The sequence below is a fragment of the Hipposideros armiger genome, unplaced genomic scaffold, assembly GCF_001890085.2.
Source record: "Hipposideros armiger isolate ML-2016 unplaced genomic scaffold, ASM189008v1 scaffold_381, whole genome shotgun sequence".
Lineage (NCBI taxonomy): Eukaryota > Metazoa > Chordata > Mammalia > Chiroptera > Hipposideridae > Hipposideros > Hipposideros armiger.
The window spans coordinates 586868-603316 of NW_017731731.1; the positions used below are offsets into that span (position 1 = coordinate 586868).

General features: G+C 45.6%; 1 protein-coding gene across 1 annotated transcript in view; it reads left to right on the top strand.

Moving 5' to 3' along the window:
- The first annotated feature begins 407 nt into the window (after positions 1 to 407).
- URB1 (URB1 ribosome biogenesis factor) overlaps positions 408 to 16449 on the top strand; it is a 64303-nt gene continuing 48261 nt past the window's right edge. The window contains exons 1-8 of the mRNA XM_019662858.1: positions 408 to 666; positions 3063 to 3202; positions 3937 to 4088; positions 5034 to 5166; positions 9183 to 9279; positions 11337 to 11422; positions 12894 to 13019; positions 14045 to 14169. Of these exons, the coding sequence (XP_019518403.1) occupies positions 525 to 666; positions 3063 to 3202; positions 3937 to 4088; positions 5034 to 5166; positions 9183 to 9279; positions 11337 to 11422; positions 12894 to 13019; positions 14045 to 14169 (1001 nt within the window). The 5' untranslated portion in view covers positions 408 to 524. The remainder of the gene's footprint in view (positions 667 to 3062; positions 3203 to 3936; positions 4089 to 5033; positions 5167 to 9182; positions 9280 to 11336; positions 11423 to 12893; positions 13020 to 14044; positions 14170 to 16449) is intronic.

The following is a 16449-nucleotide window of genomic DNA, read 5'->3' on the forward strand; positions in this document are numbered from 1 at the left end:
GACACCGTTAGGGCGCCCTCAGGTCAAGAACTGAGCAGACTGTGCTGCTCCGACGAGCTGGGGCTCACGCCCTTCGAGAGCGGAGGATCTGGGGGTTCTTCCTGCCAAGGACCCTGAGAGAGCCGACGGGGGCAAGAGGCGCGCGCCAGTGGGGTCCTTCCCGCCACGGCTGGGAGGTGGTGTCGCGGAGTGTCCGCTCGCCCTTGGCGGAGAGCGAGCCTGCGGGGACTGCAGCAACAGGGAGAACGCCGAGAGCCCGTAACCCGCAGCACCCAAGAGGCCTGACTGCTTTCCGACCTTCTGCCCGCCCACCCTTTCCACAGGCCCCGCCCCTTCTGTCAATCACATCACCTCCTCCGTGGGCCCGCCCCTTCCGCCGGCCTTACTGTCCGAGGCCCCGCCTCTTCCTCCAGCCCCGCCCCTTCCTGCGCACGTGTGGGCCCTGGGAGCGCTTCTGCTGTCCGCGGGTGTCTTTCTGCCAAGTCCCCAGGTGTGGATCCCGGCGCGCCTCCGCCCTCTCGGCCATGGGGGTCCCCAAGAGGAAGGCCCCGGTCGGCCAGGACGGCGCGGCTTCCCCCGAGGGCGCAGGCAAGAGGGCCCGCGCCGAAGAGCTCACGGGCGTGCACTTCAAGGCTCAGCTGAGGAACCCGCAGGGCGCCGCGCAGGGTGAGTGCGGGGCCGGCCCGGGACGGGGAGCACACGTGTGTGTGTGTGTGTGTGTGTGTGTGTGTGTGTGTGAGGCTTGGGTTTGAGAGGGGGTTCCGTGCACTAGACACAGCCCCTCCTTTCTGCAGCTTTTCGGTCGCCGAGGGTCAGAGCCTCAGGTTCCGGTTTGCATACAGGAAACCGAGGCCTCGGGGATAGGGCTTCCCGAGGCCGCCCCGGGACTGCGCGCAGCACGTCCTCGCCCTGGGCTGTCAGCGGTGCAAGGGCCCTGACGCGTTTGGTTGTGACAGTTCCCTGCAACCACGCACCCCCCTTGCCCGAGCAGCATCCCTCAGCAGTCTCTAAAACCTCTTTATTGCAATTGTTAAGAGAGTAAATAAGTGTGCTACTCACTCACCGATGAGTATTTATGGAGTCCCGACTGTAAGTCAACTCGGGGCTGTTCAGTGAGACAGCTTTCTAGTACTATGGCTGTCAGCGCTGTTAGCAATAGCGTCGATCCTTCAACACTCCCCTAGCCCGATAACATGGAGTAAATTGCCACGCGAAGCCACCCACATGGGCTTGTCAGTTGACCAGGATTGGACTAGTTAGTGATTGCTATGGAGCAGAGTCTATAATTTCACTCTTTGAAAAGTGTGACCACCCTTCACAATGCCATGTAACCTGTTAGAAAGTACGGAGGGTATAAGGAAAAAACAAAATATGAATATGCTAGTATGTGGAAACACCGGTACTGAGTCAAAATAAAACTGACAGTGTTTCTCCTAAGTTAAAGAAATTATTAAGTTAATGGCCCAGCAGATCCTCAGTTTCCAGTTTTTGTTTTTAAATGTTTGATACCGGCAACTGCTAGCCAGTGCTGGGAAGATGATACCTGCTTTAGTACAATTGTACATTTCATTCATTCTTTCATTCATTCATTCGTTCATTCATTTATTCATTATTTGTTAGGTGCTATTATTTGCTAGAAGAGAGATAAAATGGTGAGTAAAAATCAGACCCTTCCTCTGCCATCGTGGAGCTTAGGAATAGTCAGGTGGGGAAGGGAGATATCAGTCAATAAAATCTGGTGCCTGCAGGTCTGTGTCTAATCTGGGAGATCAAAGAAGGCTCCCTGAGGAAGTGGCTTTTCAGTAGAGTTGTAGGATAGAGCAGGACAGGGACAGGAACCTCTTTGGCAGAAGAAAGAGCATGTTTGTTTAAAAGGTTGCAAACATATACATATTCACGGTTTTTCTCCGAGAGCTTCATGACGTTCAGATGCTGCATTTAAATAGGTTTCAGATGGAGACGGGTTGACAGGCGATGGATGTATGGAGGTGAAGTGGCTGGAAGACGTGGCAGTGGGTGAAAGTGACTCTCCTGTGAGGCTGTATTGGACTTGTGTTTGAATCCGATCTCTCCATCTTGGATTCTCTCTCCCTTTTGATATGTTCTCATCAGTTCCTGTGATAGGATCCCCTCACAGGGAAGTGGAGCTGATAGATGTTAGGGGGTTTTGTTTTCATGCAGGCATTAGGGAAGGTGGTGGTGTTGTTTTCAGCTTTATTGAGATATTATTGACATAAAACATGTAAGTTTAAGGTGTACATTGCGATGATTTGATGCATGTATATATTGTGAAATGACAGCAGTAAGGTTAACACCACCATCCTCTCACATAATTACCTTTTTTTTTTTGTGGTGATAACATTTCAGATCTACTCTGTGAATAACTTTTCAAGTATATACTACAGTACTGTTAATTAGAGTCACCATGGTGTACATTAGATCCCCAGAACTTACTCATCTTATAGTTGGAAGTTTGTACCTTTGACCAGCATCTCCCATTTCTCCCACCCCCCTGCCCCGGGCCACCCCCCACTACTCTCTGGTTCTATGAGTTAAATGTTTTTAGATTCCACGTAAATGAGAACGTACAGTATTTGTCTTTCTATTTCTGACTTACTTCACTTAATACCCTCAGTGTCCACATGTGTCGCAAAAGGCAGAATTTCCTTCTTTTTAAGGCTGAATAATATTCCATTGTATATGTCTCTCTGTATAGATATACCACATATTCTGTATCATCTGATTATACCCCCTGCATGTGGGGAGGGGGAGAAGAGAGCTGCAGGGTTAGATGAGGGAGAATCCCTGGATCAAGAAGAGCTCTGCTCTAAACCAGTTCCTTTGAAAATGGTTGCCCATGACTTCACTGGCGCTAGAGAAAAGGCAGTGTCATAACTCTTGATCTCCCTATCTTCCCATCACTGTTGGGTTTTCCATCTCCGTAAGTGGCAGTTCCAATCACCTGTGTGTTCCTGCTAGACAGCTCCCTCTGTCACAGCAGCAGTTGTGATTGTTTCTAGGGAGACTGTCCTTGTTAACTTTTGAACAAAACTCTGTTTCAGCCTTGGAATCGTTTGTCTCTGCTGCCAAGAAGCTACCGCGAGAAGACGCGTATGATGTCGTGGAAGGGTACATCAAGATTTCTGTTGAGTGTGCAGAGATTTTCCAGCTCCTGAGTGGGGAGAAGCGACCTGAAAGTGAGGTATGTTATTCTTCACCTGGTTTGATGAAGAGAAGAAAAAGTGAATGCTGCTACTATGTTAAGCTTGATGAAGAGAAATGTGATATAAATTTCCAAGACATTGCCAGCTTTCTACAGAAAACAGTGCTTTGGTCCTATGTTATAGGAATACATCTATTTTTGCATCATGGCCTTTGAAGGCATTTTTGTGGAAAGCACTAACTTCTTATCAGCGAATAACACCAGAAGGAAGGATCGTAGATTCTTAATCGGCATGCACCAGGTTTTGACATGGTTTAACAAAAGGGAAATAGGTAAAAATTGTGTGTCACAGATTCAGACACATATGGAGCTGACGGTTGTTTTCTGGTCCAAAGAGGTTCCAAATTGGGGATATTTGGAACCTATTGAAATCTCAGGGTTATTGCTGTAAGGCTGTAGACCTGAATATCCCCAAAGCAGTGAGGTCCAATCATAAATAGAATTTCCTCTTTTCATTTTGTGTAGTTGGAAGCAAGCACTTCTCTGTTTAACTAGTCTGTGGAAGCAAGACTAATGCCAGAGCCAGGAGCCTGGCAGGGCAGCCTGCTAAGCTGCCACCTTCCTGCCTGTGGCACAGGATCTGGGCAGGCTTCATTTTGCGAGTTGAAGGTTTTAAACCTGCAAGTGACTGTGGCTAAGATAAGAGGTGCAGATATGTAGAGGTGGGAAAAGAAATGCAATGACTCATGAGTGTTTCGATTCTATCTTTACAGATGCTATTAATATTTCAAGCTTTTGAGGCCATATTATTGCGGACAGCAAGTGACCTTTCCCATTTTCATGTTGTGGGGACCAACATTGTGAAAAAGCTAATGAATAACCACATGAAGCTCATCTGTGAGTCCCTGTATGCCTCAGGTTACAGGTGAGTTGCCCGCCTCACGTGGCAGGACCAGCCTTGGGCCTGGTCTGCATTCCGCTCTCCACGAGTGCCATTGACCTTTCCTCCACTCCCTAAGTAGAGCTGCGCGGTTTCTGTGACCGTGGCTCTGCCCCTTCTTTGTTGACTGGCCCCTCACTGTCATAGTCCCCCTCACTCCTGCCCTGCTCTCCTTGCTGTCCTGGCAACGCCCTGGACATCCTCATCATTGCTTGTCCTTCTGCCCCAGCGGCCCTTCTCCAGGGACATCACAGACTCCCTCCCTTTCCGCTTTCAGGGCTTTGCAGGAGTGTCCTCTCAGGGAGGCCTTTTTTGGCCATCCTATGTCCACTGTCACTCTCTGTCCCTTTAGCCTGGAGAGGAAAATGTCTTTTTGTACATCTATTTGTACAGCTATACATTGGACGTAATATTCTCTATCAATCTGTTGACCATCTTTCTCCTTCCACTAGAATGCAAGGTGCATGCGGGTGGGGGACTGGACTGCCATGAAATGCTGTCTTCCCAGCACCTGGAGCAGTGCCTAGAATGTAGTAGGTGCTCAGTAAACTGCAGGTTCTTCTGGGTGCCTGCAGAATGGAAAGGCAGCCACTGGCTCACTTTTGGAGACGCCCACTACGGAGGAGTCCTCCTGTGTGCCCTGCAAAGGTGGGGGCGGAGCAGCTCTCACTACAGGGTGATTTACTGGACAGAGAGATTGCTGTCTTCTTTGTAACTTGTGTTTTGTATTTTTGGATCCTTCTCAGACTTTGTTGTTGTTTTGTTTTTGCTTCATTTCGAGTTTTTGTTACGATTTTTTTTTTTTTTTTTAAGAGCATGTCTCCTTCCTTCCTTTTTCTGGTTTGGGGATGGCAAACCACAACTGGGGGTGCAGGTGGCTTTGTGCTTCTGCTGTCCAACACGCCTGATTTTCCTGTTGTCCCTACACAGGATGGCTCGAGCTTGCCTGAACCTGATGGCCGCCATGGTGACCCAGGGTCCTGAGGCCGCCAGAGACGTCTGCAGCCATTTTGATTTGAATAAAAAGACCTTGTACACGCTGGTGACCAAGAGGGATTCAAAGGTGAGGAGTCCCGAGCATCTTGCATCTCCCCTGTTCCCTTTGCCTTGGAGGGCGCCGTGGCTGGCTTGACCTCCTCTCTCCGGCCGTGGTCCTCATGTAGATGTAGTAGGAGGCCATCACGTGGAGAAACGTGCCTCGGCCGCCAAGGAGCCTGGGAGGAAGGAAGGCCTCGCTGCTGGTCAGCGGTGGTGGCCTGGTCACCTGGCAGAGCCTGAATGACAGGAACATCTGAGGCCAGCTTCTCGGGGGTTCAGCATTGCAGTGCCTTCCTGGCCTGTGCGGATGACTGAGTTTGTGAGCATCTTTACTGAGTAAATGAAATAATACCCATAAGCCTCGTGGCATGGACCCTATGGAGTGTCCCAGTGCCCCCGTTTATATTCTGTCCACTTCGGAGAAAACCCTTGGAAGTCTAAGCCAGTGACATCATCAAGGAGGACATTTATGGCTTTTTAATGTATTTCTTGTGTCTCCAGTTACAAATCTTATAATGCGTATGGGCTGGACTGTGCGAAAGAATGGAAGTGTGAATGGCTGGTTTCAGGAGAGCTGTAAAAAAGAAAAGTTCCCTGGGGGCTCTAGAAGTTTCATTTGGGATTGGAAATGTTCTTGGGGAGAAAGCACAAGTTTGGGGACTCAAGCTGGAGAGAGGGCCTCCTCCCAACGCATGTGCCAGCTGTGGGGTGTCGCAGCAGCACCTCTTGCTGTGCGTAGGATCAGCTCTCCCTGCGGGCGCTCCAGTGCCGTGAACAGCCATGGCCCCGCTCTCCACATGCCCCCCTGAGCGCAAGGACAGACCCGTATCACACCCTGTCTGCCGGAGTGGAGTGCCACACTAGAATGATTTACTCCTGCGTCCATATGCAGCCTTGTTCTCTAACTCTTCCTGGGAACTAAGAGTTAATACAGTGCCAGGTAATACAGACCGAGGCTTAATCACAGTAACAGTAGGTGACTCTTATGGCTCTGTGCGCTTGGCCCAGTGTCGAGGTCCCTGGAATTGCGAATAAGGTATTCTCTGAGGAAAAATCTCAAGGATACTATGCTTTATTCTAGTGTCAACAAATTCCGTTTGATAAGTCACGGCTCCTGACATTTAAATGCATTTCCAGTGAAAAGAATTTGTGCTCTTTGCACACTAGGGCAAATATCATGGTTCTTTGGTTCTACCTGGCAGTGAGCCTGGCAGTAATTATCCACTAGATTCTCTCCCCCTCCCATCTGTTTATTTTGACTTCAACCAGCCCAGCCATCTAAGTATTGGGTTGTCGGAAAAGTCATGACACATTTTTGCAACGAAAAACATAGAAAAAAAATACATCATGACTTTTCTGACAACCCAATAAAGTGTCTGTACCCAGACCACCTACCGAGACACATGTGGGAAAGCCCAGCTGGGACTCCCTTCCCGATTTCCCCGCCTGAACCCCGGCTGCAAGGCTGCACACAGACTGCTGCATCTCAGGGTCTCAGCAAGCTGTTTTTGCCTCCTTGATCTGTAAAGTGGGACATGTGGTCAAGGTGCAAGTGTTTTTACTTTCTTTAGTGTATTCTGTATCAAGTATTGTAAATATTTTGTGTGTTGTAGGCAGTGGTTTCTAGACATTAAAAAAAATTTTTTTTTTTCATATAGGAAATGACAGGGACATTAAAAAAATGGAGAGCAGTGCAGTGAGCAGTGAGTCCCCCTGTACCTGTCATCCCACGTCAGGCACTGTCACCTTTGCCACCGTTTGGTTTGCTTTGAGGCAGACTAGTACAGCAAATCCCACACATGAATCATATTTCACCATAAATATTTCAGTGTGTGTCTCTTACAGAAAGTGACGTTTTAAAAAACAAAACCACAGTACCATCATCGCACCTAACACCATTAATAATTTCTCAGCATCCTCTTAGGCCCAGTTCAGTCTCTTTTGCCCGCATCTGTCTCAAACATGTCTTTACCCTTTGTGGTGCAAATCAGGATCCAGACCAGGGCCACACATTGTGTTTCGTGGATGAGTTTCTTAAACTTCTTTGCATCATTGAGTTCTCTGCTCCCACCCCCCCACACACACTTTTTTTCCATGCCATTTAGTTATTGAAGAAGCTGATAGATATATATATATTTTTTTAATGAGTGTGTTTCTAACATTTGAAGGGGGAATTATTAAAGCCTTGTAAAGAGAGGATTATGGATATTTTCATCCTGCCAAAGAAAGCATTGTTAAAAACCCTGTGTGAAGAGCAGTTTTACCAAATATGTTTTGGTCTATTTTAGGCAGTGTTTTGGAACAAGCTGTAGCGTTCGGGATGCTTTCTTCCTGGGATAATAGCCCTGTGAAGTCACAGGGTAGGAATGAGGAGTAGGCGTGTGGCCCTCTTGCCTTTGATGGAGTTTGCTGAGATAGAGGGTGGGGCCCAGGGGACAGTGAGGGACTGTCTGGTCAGGTGGGAGTGGGAGCCATGGCCACTGCTGCTTGGAGTGGGAGCAGATGCTGTGTCTTGGAGGTTTTGTTTCTCCACAGTGGCAGGAATCTGAAATTGGGTTGACTGGAGTATACAAGATGGATGCCAGGAGATGAACACTAAATTCATTGCTGGAGGGACCCGCCAGAGGATCTAGTCCAACTCTGCTATGTTCAAGCAGGATAAAAAGATCTAGAATGGCAGATACCTGGGACTACCAGGGCCCTGACTCCCCATACTTAAGTGGGACAAAAAAGCCTCCAAACTTGTGGAACCTTTCAGACTTGCTGGGAAAAGATCAAACCTAATTTAATTTGACCAGGCAAGGGTTAGCATTTTATCAGCATTCTTTTGAATCACAAGGCATATGTAGACCAGGGCACAAGTTAACCGCACCTGAATGAGGTTGACGCATTTCTTTGAACGATGAGGCATCCAGAGAGGTGGTGGCAGTTGTTACTCTAAGTTTCCTAAGGACAGGGACAGTATTGTAGTACGCTTTGCATCCTCTCTCAACCCGATATTATGGCACCTTGAATGTTATTGGTGTTTTATAAACATGGAATTGGTGAGTGAAGGCATTGGAGCATTGCAGACACACTAAGGAAATGCAGCTCATTTTCAAGACTTGAGCTGTCATGGTACCCAAACTCCATATTGTGAAGAGGCCTACATATTAGTCCCCAGAATGGAGAGGAGAGCAGAGCTTGGAGCTCTTAGTGTATTTGGAATAAAGCAGCATTGGTCTAACCAGTCTTGCTGAAATGCTGTGTGATATGAATGCAGAGAGAGACTCCATAAACAGAACGAATGTGCAAGGCCTCCATCCACACTTTATAGAGCATGGGTCAGATGAAACAGGTGCCCAGCGAAACAAGACAGAATTAATTACATACTCACATAGAGGCGCACATGATGCCAAGTATCGTCCTTGCACCTTGAGAAAAGTGAAATGGAAATGCCACAGAGCCCTCACCGAGGATGGCCACTGCCCTGGGCTGTGGCTGACACCTACAGGACAGTACAGATTGCAATCCTGGGAAGGCCACGCTGGGTTTGTAATATGACAGCATCTGTGCTTTGGTGTCTGGTGTAAATTTATAATATCTAATAAAAATCAGACATCACCTCATTGGCACCTAATCAAAAGCATCACCAGTCTTTATCTCTGGGTTTTCAAAAACATAGATATATTATTTCATTGGCAAGTGAGAGTAGATGATATCTAGATGGCTGAGGATCTTCTGTTCTTATAGCAAAGTGGTCTGTAAACTAAAAATGCTTATGTATTACAGCCAAGGAAGGGGACACGACTGCATTTTACCCACACTTTGTATTTAAAAAGAGCTTGAAAGAGATGGAAAAGTAGATTGAGAGGGAAAGAGCAAAGAAAAATCCCTTGGTTTCCATAAAGAAATGACCATTGGTTTCAGGCTTGAGCCCTCTGATGGCACCAGCCTCGGGGGCCTTCGTGCCATTGGGACAGGAGGGGTGTGTGTTGTGCTGTGTTCCTGCCGCCTGGGTGTGTGGACACGCATGTGACACGTGGTCTCCTTTGTCCCCAGGGAGTGCACGACGTCCGGCTGGCCTACATCCAGTTTGCACTCTCCTTTCTGATTGCCGGTGATGACAGCACCGTGGTGCAAGTACTGGAGGTGAAAGGTAGGTGCGCCCATCTGGTAGCAAAGCCTGTCCGACTGTTTGGAAAAATCTACCGCAGGAGACGTCTGCGGCCTTGGCCGCTGCCGAGCACACTAGGAGGAAGGATGTGTGGGTGGCAAAGCCTCGGTCCATGCAGTGTTGCTATCGTGCTCAGCGCGGACAGAGGTATCCTGTGACGCTGTCCGGAATGCTGGGCAATGTACCAACAAAGGATAAATGCAGACTTCAGAGACTCGTGCGAACAAAGGGGCTTTTATGGGCCCAGAGCATACAGAGTCATTGCCCTGGCGACCTGGTCTTCCTTAGTAATAGTGTTTAAAAAATACAGTTTAATTGCTTTGGTGGCTTTGCCTAGTGTTACCAGAATATCAGTAATAGCGCTCTAAGGAATTCCAGCTGGTCGCCTTCTGTGGCTGTCTCCCTACAGCAGGGCTGGGCATAGTTTAACCTTTTAGGGCCACTTGCATTTTACCAGGAGGCTCAGTAAAGTGGTAAGTGACAGCACCTAGCCGTGCTTACATGGCAGTTGGTCAGTAAGGTGCCCGGAGCCTGCAGCTGAGCAGCGGTTCGTGTCCCGGCCGCATCTGGGAGCTGAGGAGGAGGATGGCAGCGTGCCCAGTGTGATCGGGCTCCAGCCCTTGTACATCCCCCAGGGTGGAAGGCCTGACTGCTCTCCAGAACATGACTGGCGGGGACCATTTAAGAGCAGGGTGTGGGCGGCGGTCACCCTGTCTGCTCCCGCCCCGGCCCGTGCAGATAGCCCCACCGCTGCCGTGGGGGCAGCCCCGTAGAGGAGACGCTTTGTTTGCCTAGTGCAGTGGGCAGTCCTGCTTGTTGCCAGGTCCCATGTGGGATGTCCTGCTGTCTCAGGGCGAGGAGTTTCTTCAGAGTTCCCCTGGGTCATCACAGCCATCGGCCTTTTATGAAAGGACATGCTTTGGGGTTCTTCATCTGCACTGCTGGAGGGGGCAGCGAGGCAACTCGGTTAGTGTCTGCAGGCCATCTGGCCTCAGGCGTGGGACGTTTAAAATGTGGGATCCAGCGATTCCATGTCTGCTCATTCATCCTAAGGAAATATAATAATCAAGGATGTGAGTAGAAGTTTGGTTAGGGGCTATTTTTCCATATTAGCTGAGAATTAGCTAACTGTCCACCAGCAGTGGAGTAACTGAGCCAGTTGAGGACGGGTCCTAAGGTAGAATGCAGCTGACGTCAGAATATCCTTGCTGACATCAGACTTTTTAACAATATATGATTGGGTATAAACTCAGTTATAAAACTGTGCCGTGTGAACCTAGTTTACTAAAAGTTAAATATAACAGAGTGGATATATCAGAAGGCTAGCAGTTAACCGGTAACCTGGGAGTTAACCTCTGGGTAGTGGGGTTACGGTGGATTTTAAATTTCATTCTTTTGGTTTGTTTGGTATTTTCAGGCTCTTTTTTGGGTTTTTTTTTGTGTTTTTTTTTTAAATAATGAGTTTGCTTTTATAGAAATCATGTGTGCCCATTAAGCATATGAAGTTGTAATTGCTTTGATGCTGTGCTCAGTATCACCAGTCTATTGGTGATGATACAGAATCCATCTGCGTGCGGTGGCTGGTTACCTGGGGACCTAAAAGTATGAAAAGAAAGCAAACAAATCACCCCAAGTTCTACCACCAGCCAATGAAACAATGAGCATCGTTTTAAATATCTCTCTGAGCAAGTGAGCAACTTTGGAAAACTATAATCATAACATATATTCTCTTTCAGAGAGTCAGCATCAAATTATTTTACTTAAGTTTAAAGTGAGAAATGGAATCTAAAACAGAACTGAAGAGCTACGGAACGTCTTTAATCGTTCTTTAACCATCATTTTAGCGGTAGAGCTTGATTTTCTTTGTCACGAAGTGGTCATTCCTACTGTGAACTTGTATGATTAAAAAAGACAAAACTTAAACAAAACAAGAAAGTAAATGGAATTGTTTGCCATACTATTTAAGAAGTAATGTTCTCTCATATCTTCTCATGTTCAAAATATTCTTGAGTTTAATGCTTTGAAACTTTTACTTTCAGAATTTATTCCTTGCATTTTTAGCTCAGGCATAAAGGAAGATAGGATTTCTACTGTCAATATTTTGTTATCCACCCTGCAAACAAAGGTACGTGGTTGGTAATCAGCGTTTCTGTTGTTTGTTTTCTCCAGTGTTTTACAGGACCCAGGAGCTTTAACATTTAAGTGACATGGGTCATTACGTAGGTTGAATGGGAAACTGTTTCTTCAGCAGAAACTTGGTGGCGACAAGCCATCCTGAAGGTCAGAGTGGCTGAAGCAGCCACTTAGTGGAGGCAGGGCTGCCTTCTCACAGCAGGAGCAAAGCTGCCGGCCACTATTTCACAGGGAGCCATTGGAGTAATTATGGGCTATAAATGACAACTGTTCTTCATTTACGCATGTTGTTTTGTGTCATCTTGCATATTGCCTTTTCAAGCATCTTACAGAAATTTTAAAACTTGCTGAAAGGATCCCTGTCTTTAATACCTAAGTACCTTGAACAATCAATGAAAAAAATTCTGTGACCCTTCCAATATAAAAAGTTGTCAAAAGGCCATGAGCTGACAATCCACATACAAATGGCTAGTTATTAGAATACTTAAACAAGTGGTTCTCAACTGGGGGGTGATTTTGCCCCCCGTGGGACATTTGGCAATGTCTGGAGACATTTTTGGTTGTCAAAACTGGGGAAGTGCAACCAGCATTGGGTAGGTGGAGACCAGGAATGCTGCTCAACACCCTACAATGCACAGGACAGCCCCCCCGCAATAGTCATTAGTCCCAAATGTTAGTAATGCTGATGAGAAGCCCTGATTTAAAGTAATGAATTAATGAGATACGGCTTTTTTGCCTACCAGATTAGCCTTGACTTTTTAAAACAGTGATATTTGGTGCTAGCAAAGATGCTTTGAATCAAGTACTTTGCTGGAGGAAGTGTTACAACCCTCCGGGAGACCAGGCCTGGCAGTGTGTCAGAGGTCTTAAAAATGTTTATAGACTTGGGAGTGGGGCGGGGGTGGGGCTTGCCACAGAACTACCTCGGAAACTCAAGTGAGGCACATAAACCTCCAGAGATGCAGGGGCTAGGTGTGGGTGGAGCTCAGGACTTGTGCCACAGTCCCAAGTCCACAGTGAGGGACACAGTGAAGACTTTGTATAGCCAGAGCTGTATACACCCGGGGATGGTTAAGTTAAGTTATGGTCACTCATAGGACAGAATGATAGCCCTTCAAACAGTGTTCTAAAGGAATTTTTAATAGTATGGGAAAAGCTCATGCTACGTATGTAAAAGCAGGCGCGAAACTATATATAAATATAATCTCAAAGCCGCAAAACCCCCTTCCCATACATAGGTATGTACGTATATCGTGTGGGTCGGGGAAGGCCAAAAGGAAATATACCAAGATGTTAACTAGGTATCCTTGGATGGTGGGAATATTGGTGGATTTTGTTTTTCTCTTCATATTTTTTCCTTTTTTGTGACCAAATATTTTGCTCTAAACCTACATTATTTTTATAATGATGAAAATACTATTTTAAAAATTGAATTCCTTGAAATTCATTTTTATTGTTTTCAGGTAGTTCACAATAAAAATATCACCAAAACCCAGAAGGTGCGTTTCTTCACCGGGCAGTTACTGAACCATATAGCATCTCTCTACAGCTGGAATGGGATTGTTGATGTGGACCTGGAAAATACCGAGGTACACTCGTGTTTGGGTTTCCTGTGGCCTCACCGTCAGTGTGTGATCCTCACAGCTGGGAGACTGGAGACTAAACATCACACCTGCCCTTAAAAAGCCCCTCCATTTGATCTGCTGCTTTTGGCTTGTGGTTATATTAGTTTTCCACTTAGATGCAATATGGTTTTTAAAATTTTATTGTTACAATAAGATTTTTTCTAGCCTCTGAGGTATCATGATATTAAACCTTTTTTTTTTTTAACCAGAAAACTGTTCCCTTTATCTGAGGACATCTTCATTCCCTGCAGTGCTTTCCCAGTGGGATTACAGGGTTCACCAGGCTCCCCTCCTCTGATTTACGTCTTCCTTTCTTCTCTTCCATTGTTTTTGAATCTCCCTTTTGGAGTTTTAAGGCTTGTTGCTTTTAATGCAGGGTCCTAAACATCTAGGGAACCCTAATTTCCTTACCTACTGACATTATAATTCATTTTGTAGAAGTTGCTAAAATGCTAAATTAGATCGGTGGCTCACGTTGACCCAAGGCCAATGGACCTTTTTAATTCTCCTCATTTTGAAATTCCTCAGGGTGTTTCTGAACATGGACTTGGCCAGAATAGTGAAGGCTCAGACTTCCTGTTAACTTGATAATAATTACCTCTCAAGAGCCCTCTGTTTCACTTCCTTTTATCTTTGTGACTTGCCCATGTTCTCTTGTTTTGAACGTGTTTTGTGCACTCTATTACCAGGAAGCCTCAGGGCCTTAATAAAAACACTCCCAAATGTGGAATTTTATTGGAAAAGGCAAGAGAGAATAAGTCATTCTTAAGCTTGTTTAAAAAAAAAAACAGATTTAAACTTGCTCCTCATATGAGTACTTTTTAATTTTGATTGGTGTTTTGGTTTTTTTTTTTAAATGATACCAAGTGGTTAATTTAAAATGTTTTCTAAGTTGTCATTAGGAATGTGATATTGTCATTTTTACTCTATAGCTATTACTAAGGTTTATGAACTTGGGATTTTCATTGAATTTTTTAAAACCCTCGTAGGCTTCTGCTGAAGATGCAGGGAGAACCATGATGAGGGAGCTGGTGCATCACTTCCTGGTGGATCTTTGCTGTTCGCTCAAGCATGGGATTAATTTTTATGATGCATCTTTGGGTACCTTCGGCAGGTAAAGTGTAACACTCTTGTGAATCCCGAGGGTGTGTTTCTCAGAGGTCCATGACTGTCCAGTGGGAATCTGTTAAATGATGGAATTGTAGTGGGTTAGAGCTAGAAACATAGCAGTTGGATCCCTGGAGAAATTCTAGTCATTATGTGCCCTTGAGGGTAGCCACTGACGGAGACACAGAGGTCTGGTATCTCTCACCCAGCGAGGTGCTGTGTGTTCACTGGTAGGCTGGGCCTGAGAATAAGTCTTACATCCACCTTCCTGCATAGGACAGGCCCTGAAATGGGCCTTACCACAGTCCTGAGGTGGTACCATTGTTATTCCAGGTTTGCAGAGGAGGGAAATGGGCACAGAGAGGTCAGGTCACTCCTGTGTGTGGCAGAGCTTGTGTGATCCCAGGAAATCCGATTCTAAGCTCATGCTCGTAACAGCGAAGAGGTCCCCCTCTCCACAGTTACGGCTGCTCACCAGTTAGGATTTCAAAATTTTGTTTATACATTTTGCTTCATGTTTCATAATTATGATAATATTTCATATATAATCCAAAGCTAATAGTTTAGGTTGTATTCTATTAGACTTTGTAGTCGTGTAATTATAATATAATCCATGTTATTTTTTTTTAATAACCCAAATGACCTACTGTTAGAGATGTTGTTCACCAACTTGCTTTTTTCCATGTGACAGTGAAAAATATTGGACATATTTTCTGGTCATTGTGAAAGACTCTTACTTTTTACCCCCTTGGCATTTTATTATAAGGATCTAGATGGTTTAATTTAGTTTTATCTAGTCAGGAAGTAGCTGATGCCTTCAGAATGGGATACATGGTGGGAATTTTGCTCCCCGCTTGTAACTTTGGATTTGTTTTGACTCTGAGATTATTGTGATTTAACTTGCCACATCATCTCTTTTTCTTGTCAGTTAGAATAAGCTTGTTTTCCTACTAAAATGTAATAGCAGACTTACAGTCTATTATAATGTAATACTGTGCTTAAATCACACACATTTTTTCCCCTTAAGTAGATCCATATAATAGATGATCATTAAATAAGCATATTGAATCAACTTATGGGTGTGGGTCTGTTTAAATAAGCTGTGGTTTACACAAATTTTTGAAGCCGTGGGCAAAAGACAAATGTTTATCCTTGGGGAGAGGAAGGGAATTTTGTTTGTGGGGACATGACTGGAAAGCGTAGAGGACATTGAATCACGTGGTTCCCCAGTCCTCATAAGTCTCACTCCCGCGCGTCATTCAGGTCTCCATGCCAATGTCACCGACTTTCCCTGTCAGCCCTTTCTGAAATAGTCCTTCCCTGTCACCTTCCTTTTGCGTGGCTCTTGCTTCTGACTGACTTATCACTACCTTGTGTGTTTTTTTCGTTGTTTGTTTATTGCTGAGTGAGAACCAGAACAGAGGCTGTTCGGCAGTGCCCGGCACATAGTAGGTGTTTGATGAGAGCAAGGCATTATAGGGTAGGCAAGGGTTGGCGAACTTTTTCTCTAAAGGGCCAGATGGTAAGTATTCTAAGCTTGGCGGGCCATACGCCTCTATTGTGACCACGCAGCCGCGCCATCGTAGTACCAAACAAGCTGTGGACATAAACCAGCGGGTGTAACTTTCCAATAAAGCTTCATCTACGAGACAGACAGTGGGGTACGGTGTGCCGACCCCTGGTGTGGAGGTTAAGGGAACAAATTCTGGGGTGAGCTCTGAGAGCTTGAGCAGGTTACTATCTCTCTTACTCCAGTGCCTTACATGTAAGGTGGAAATAAAATTAATACCTGCTTCAGAGAGAGGTAGAGCGTGGTAACTGTTCAGAGCAGTGTGGCATGTATTGCACACGACATAATAGAAGTGCTATTCTTTTTATTACATTGTTGATTGAACTAGCTCTTGTGTGTATGTGTGTGTAGTATTTTTAGCACTCTTTGTAGATTTAATGTTCCATTCATTTGACAGCATAAACTATTGCTTTGCTTATGAATTTTTCATATTAAGAATTTTAAGCTTTTAAAAGGATAGCTTTCTGATCAAAAGTATCCTTTCTAATTTATTTTTTGAAGATTTTTATTATATGGAATGCTGTCATATAGCTTCTAGTTTCAGTCAGTTTATAAGGGGACACAAAACTGTGAGGGTCCTAGAAACCAGCAGCATGGATGCAAATGAGGCAAATTCTCAGGTTTTTCTGGTTTTTAAGACTTCACAGAGTCGAGCAGATATGAAAAGGCCTCTTTTCTTAGAAGGCCTCCAGGCGTAAAACCCAGAGGCCTGCGGTT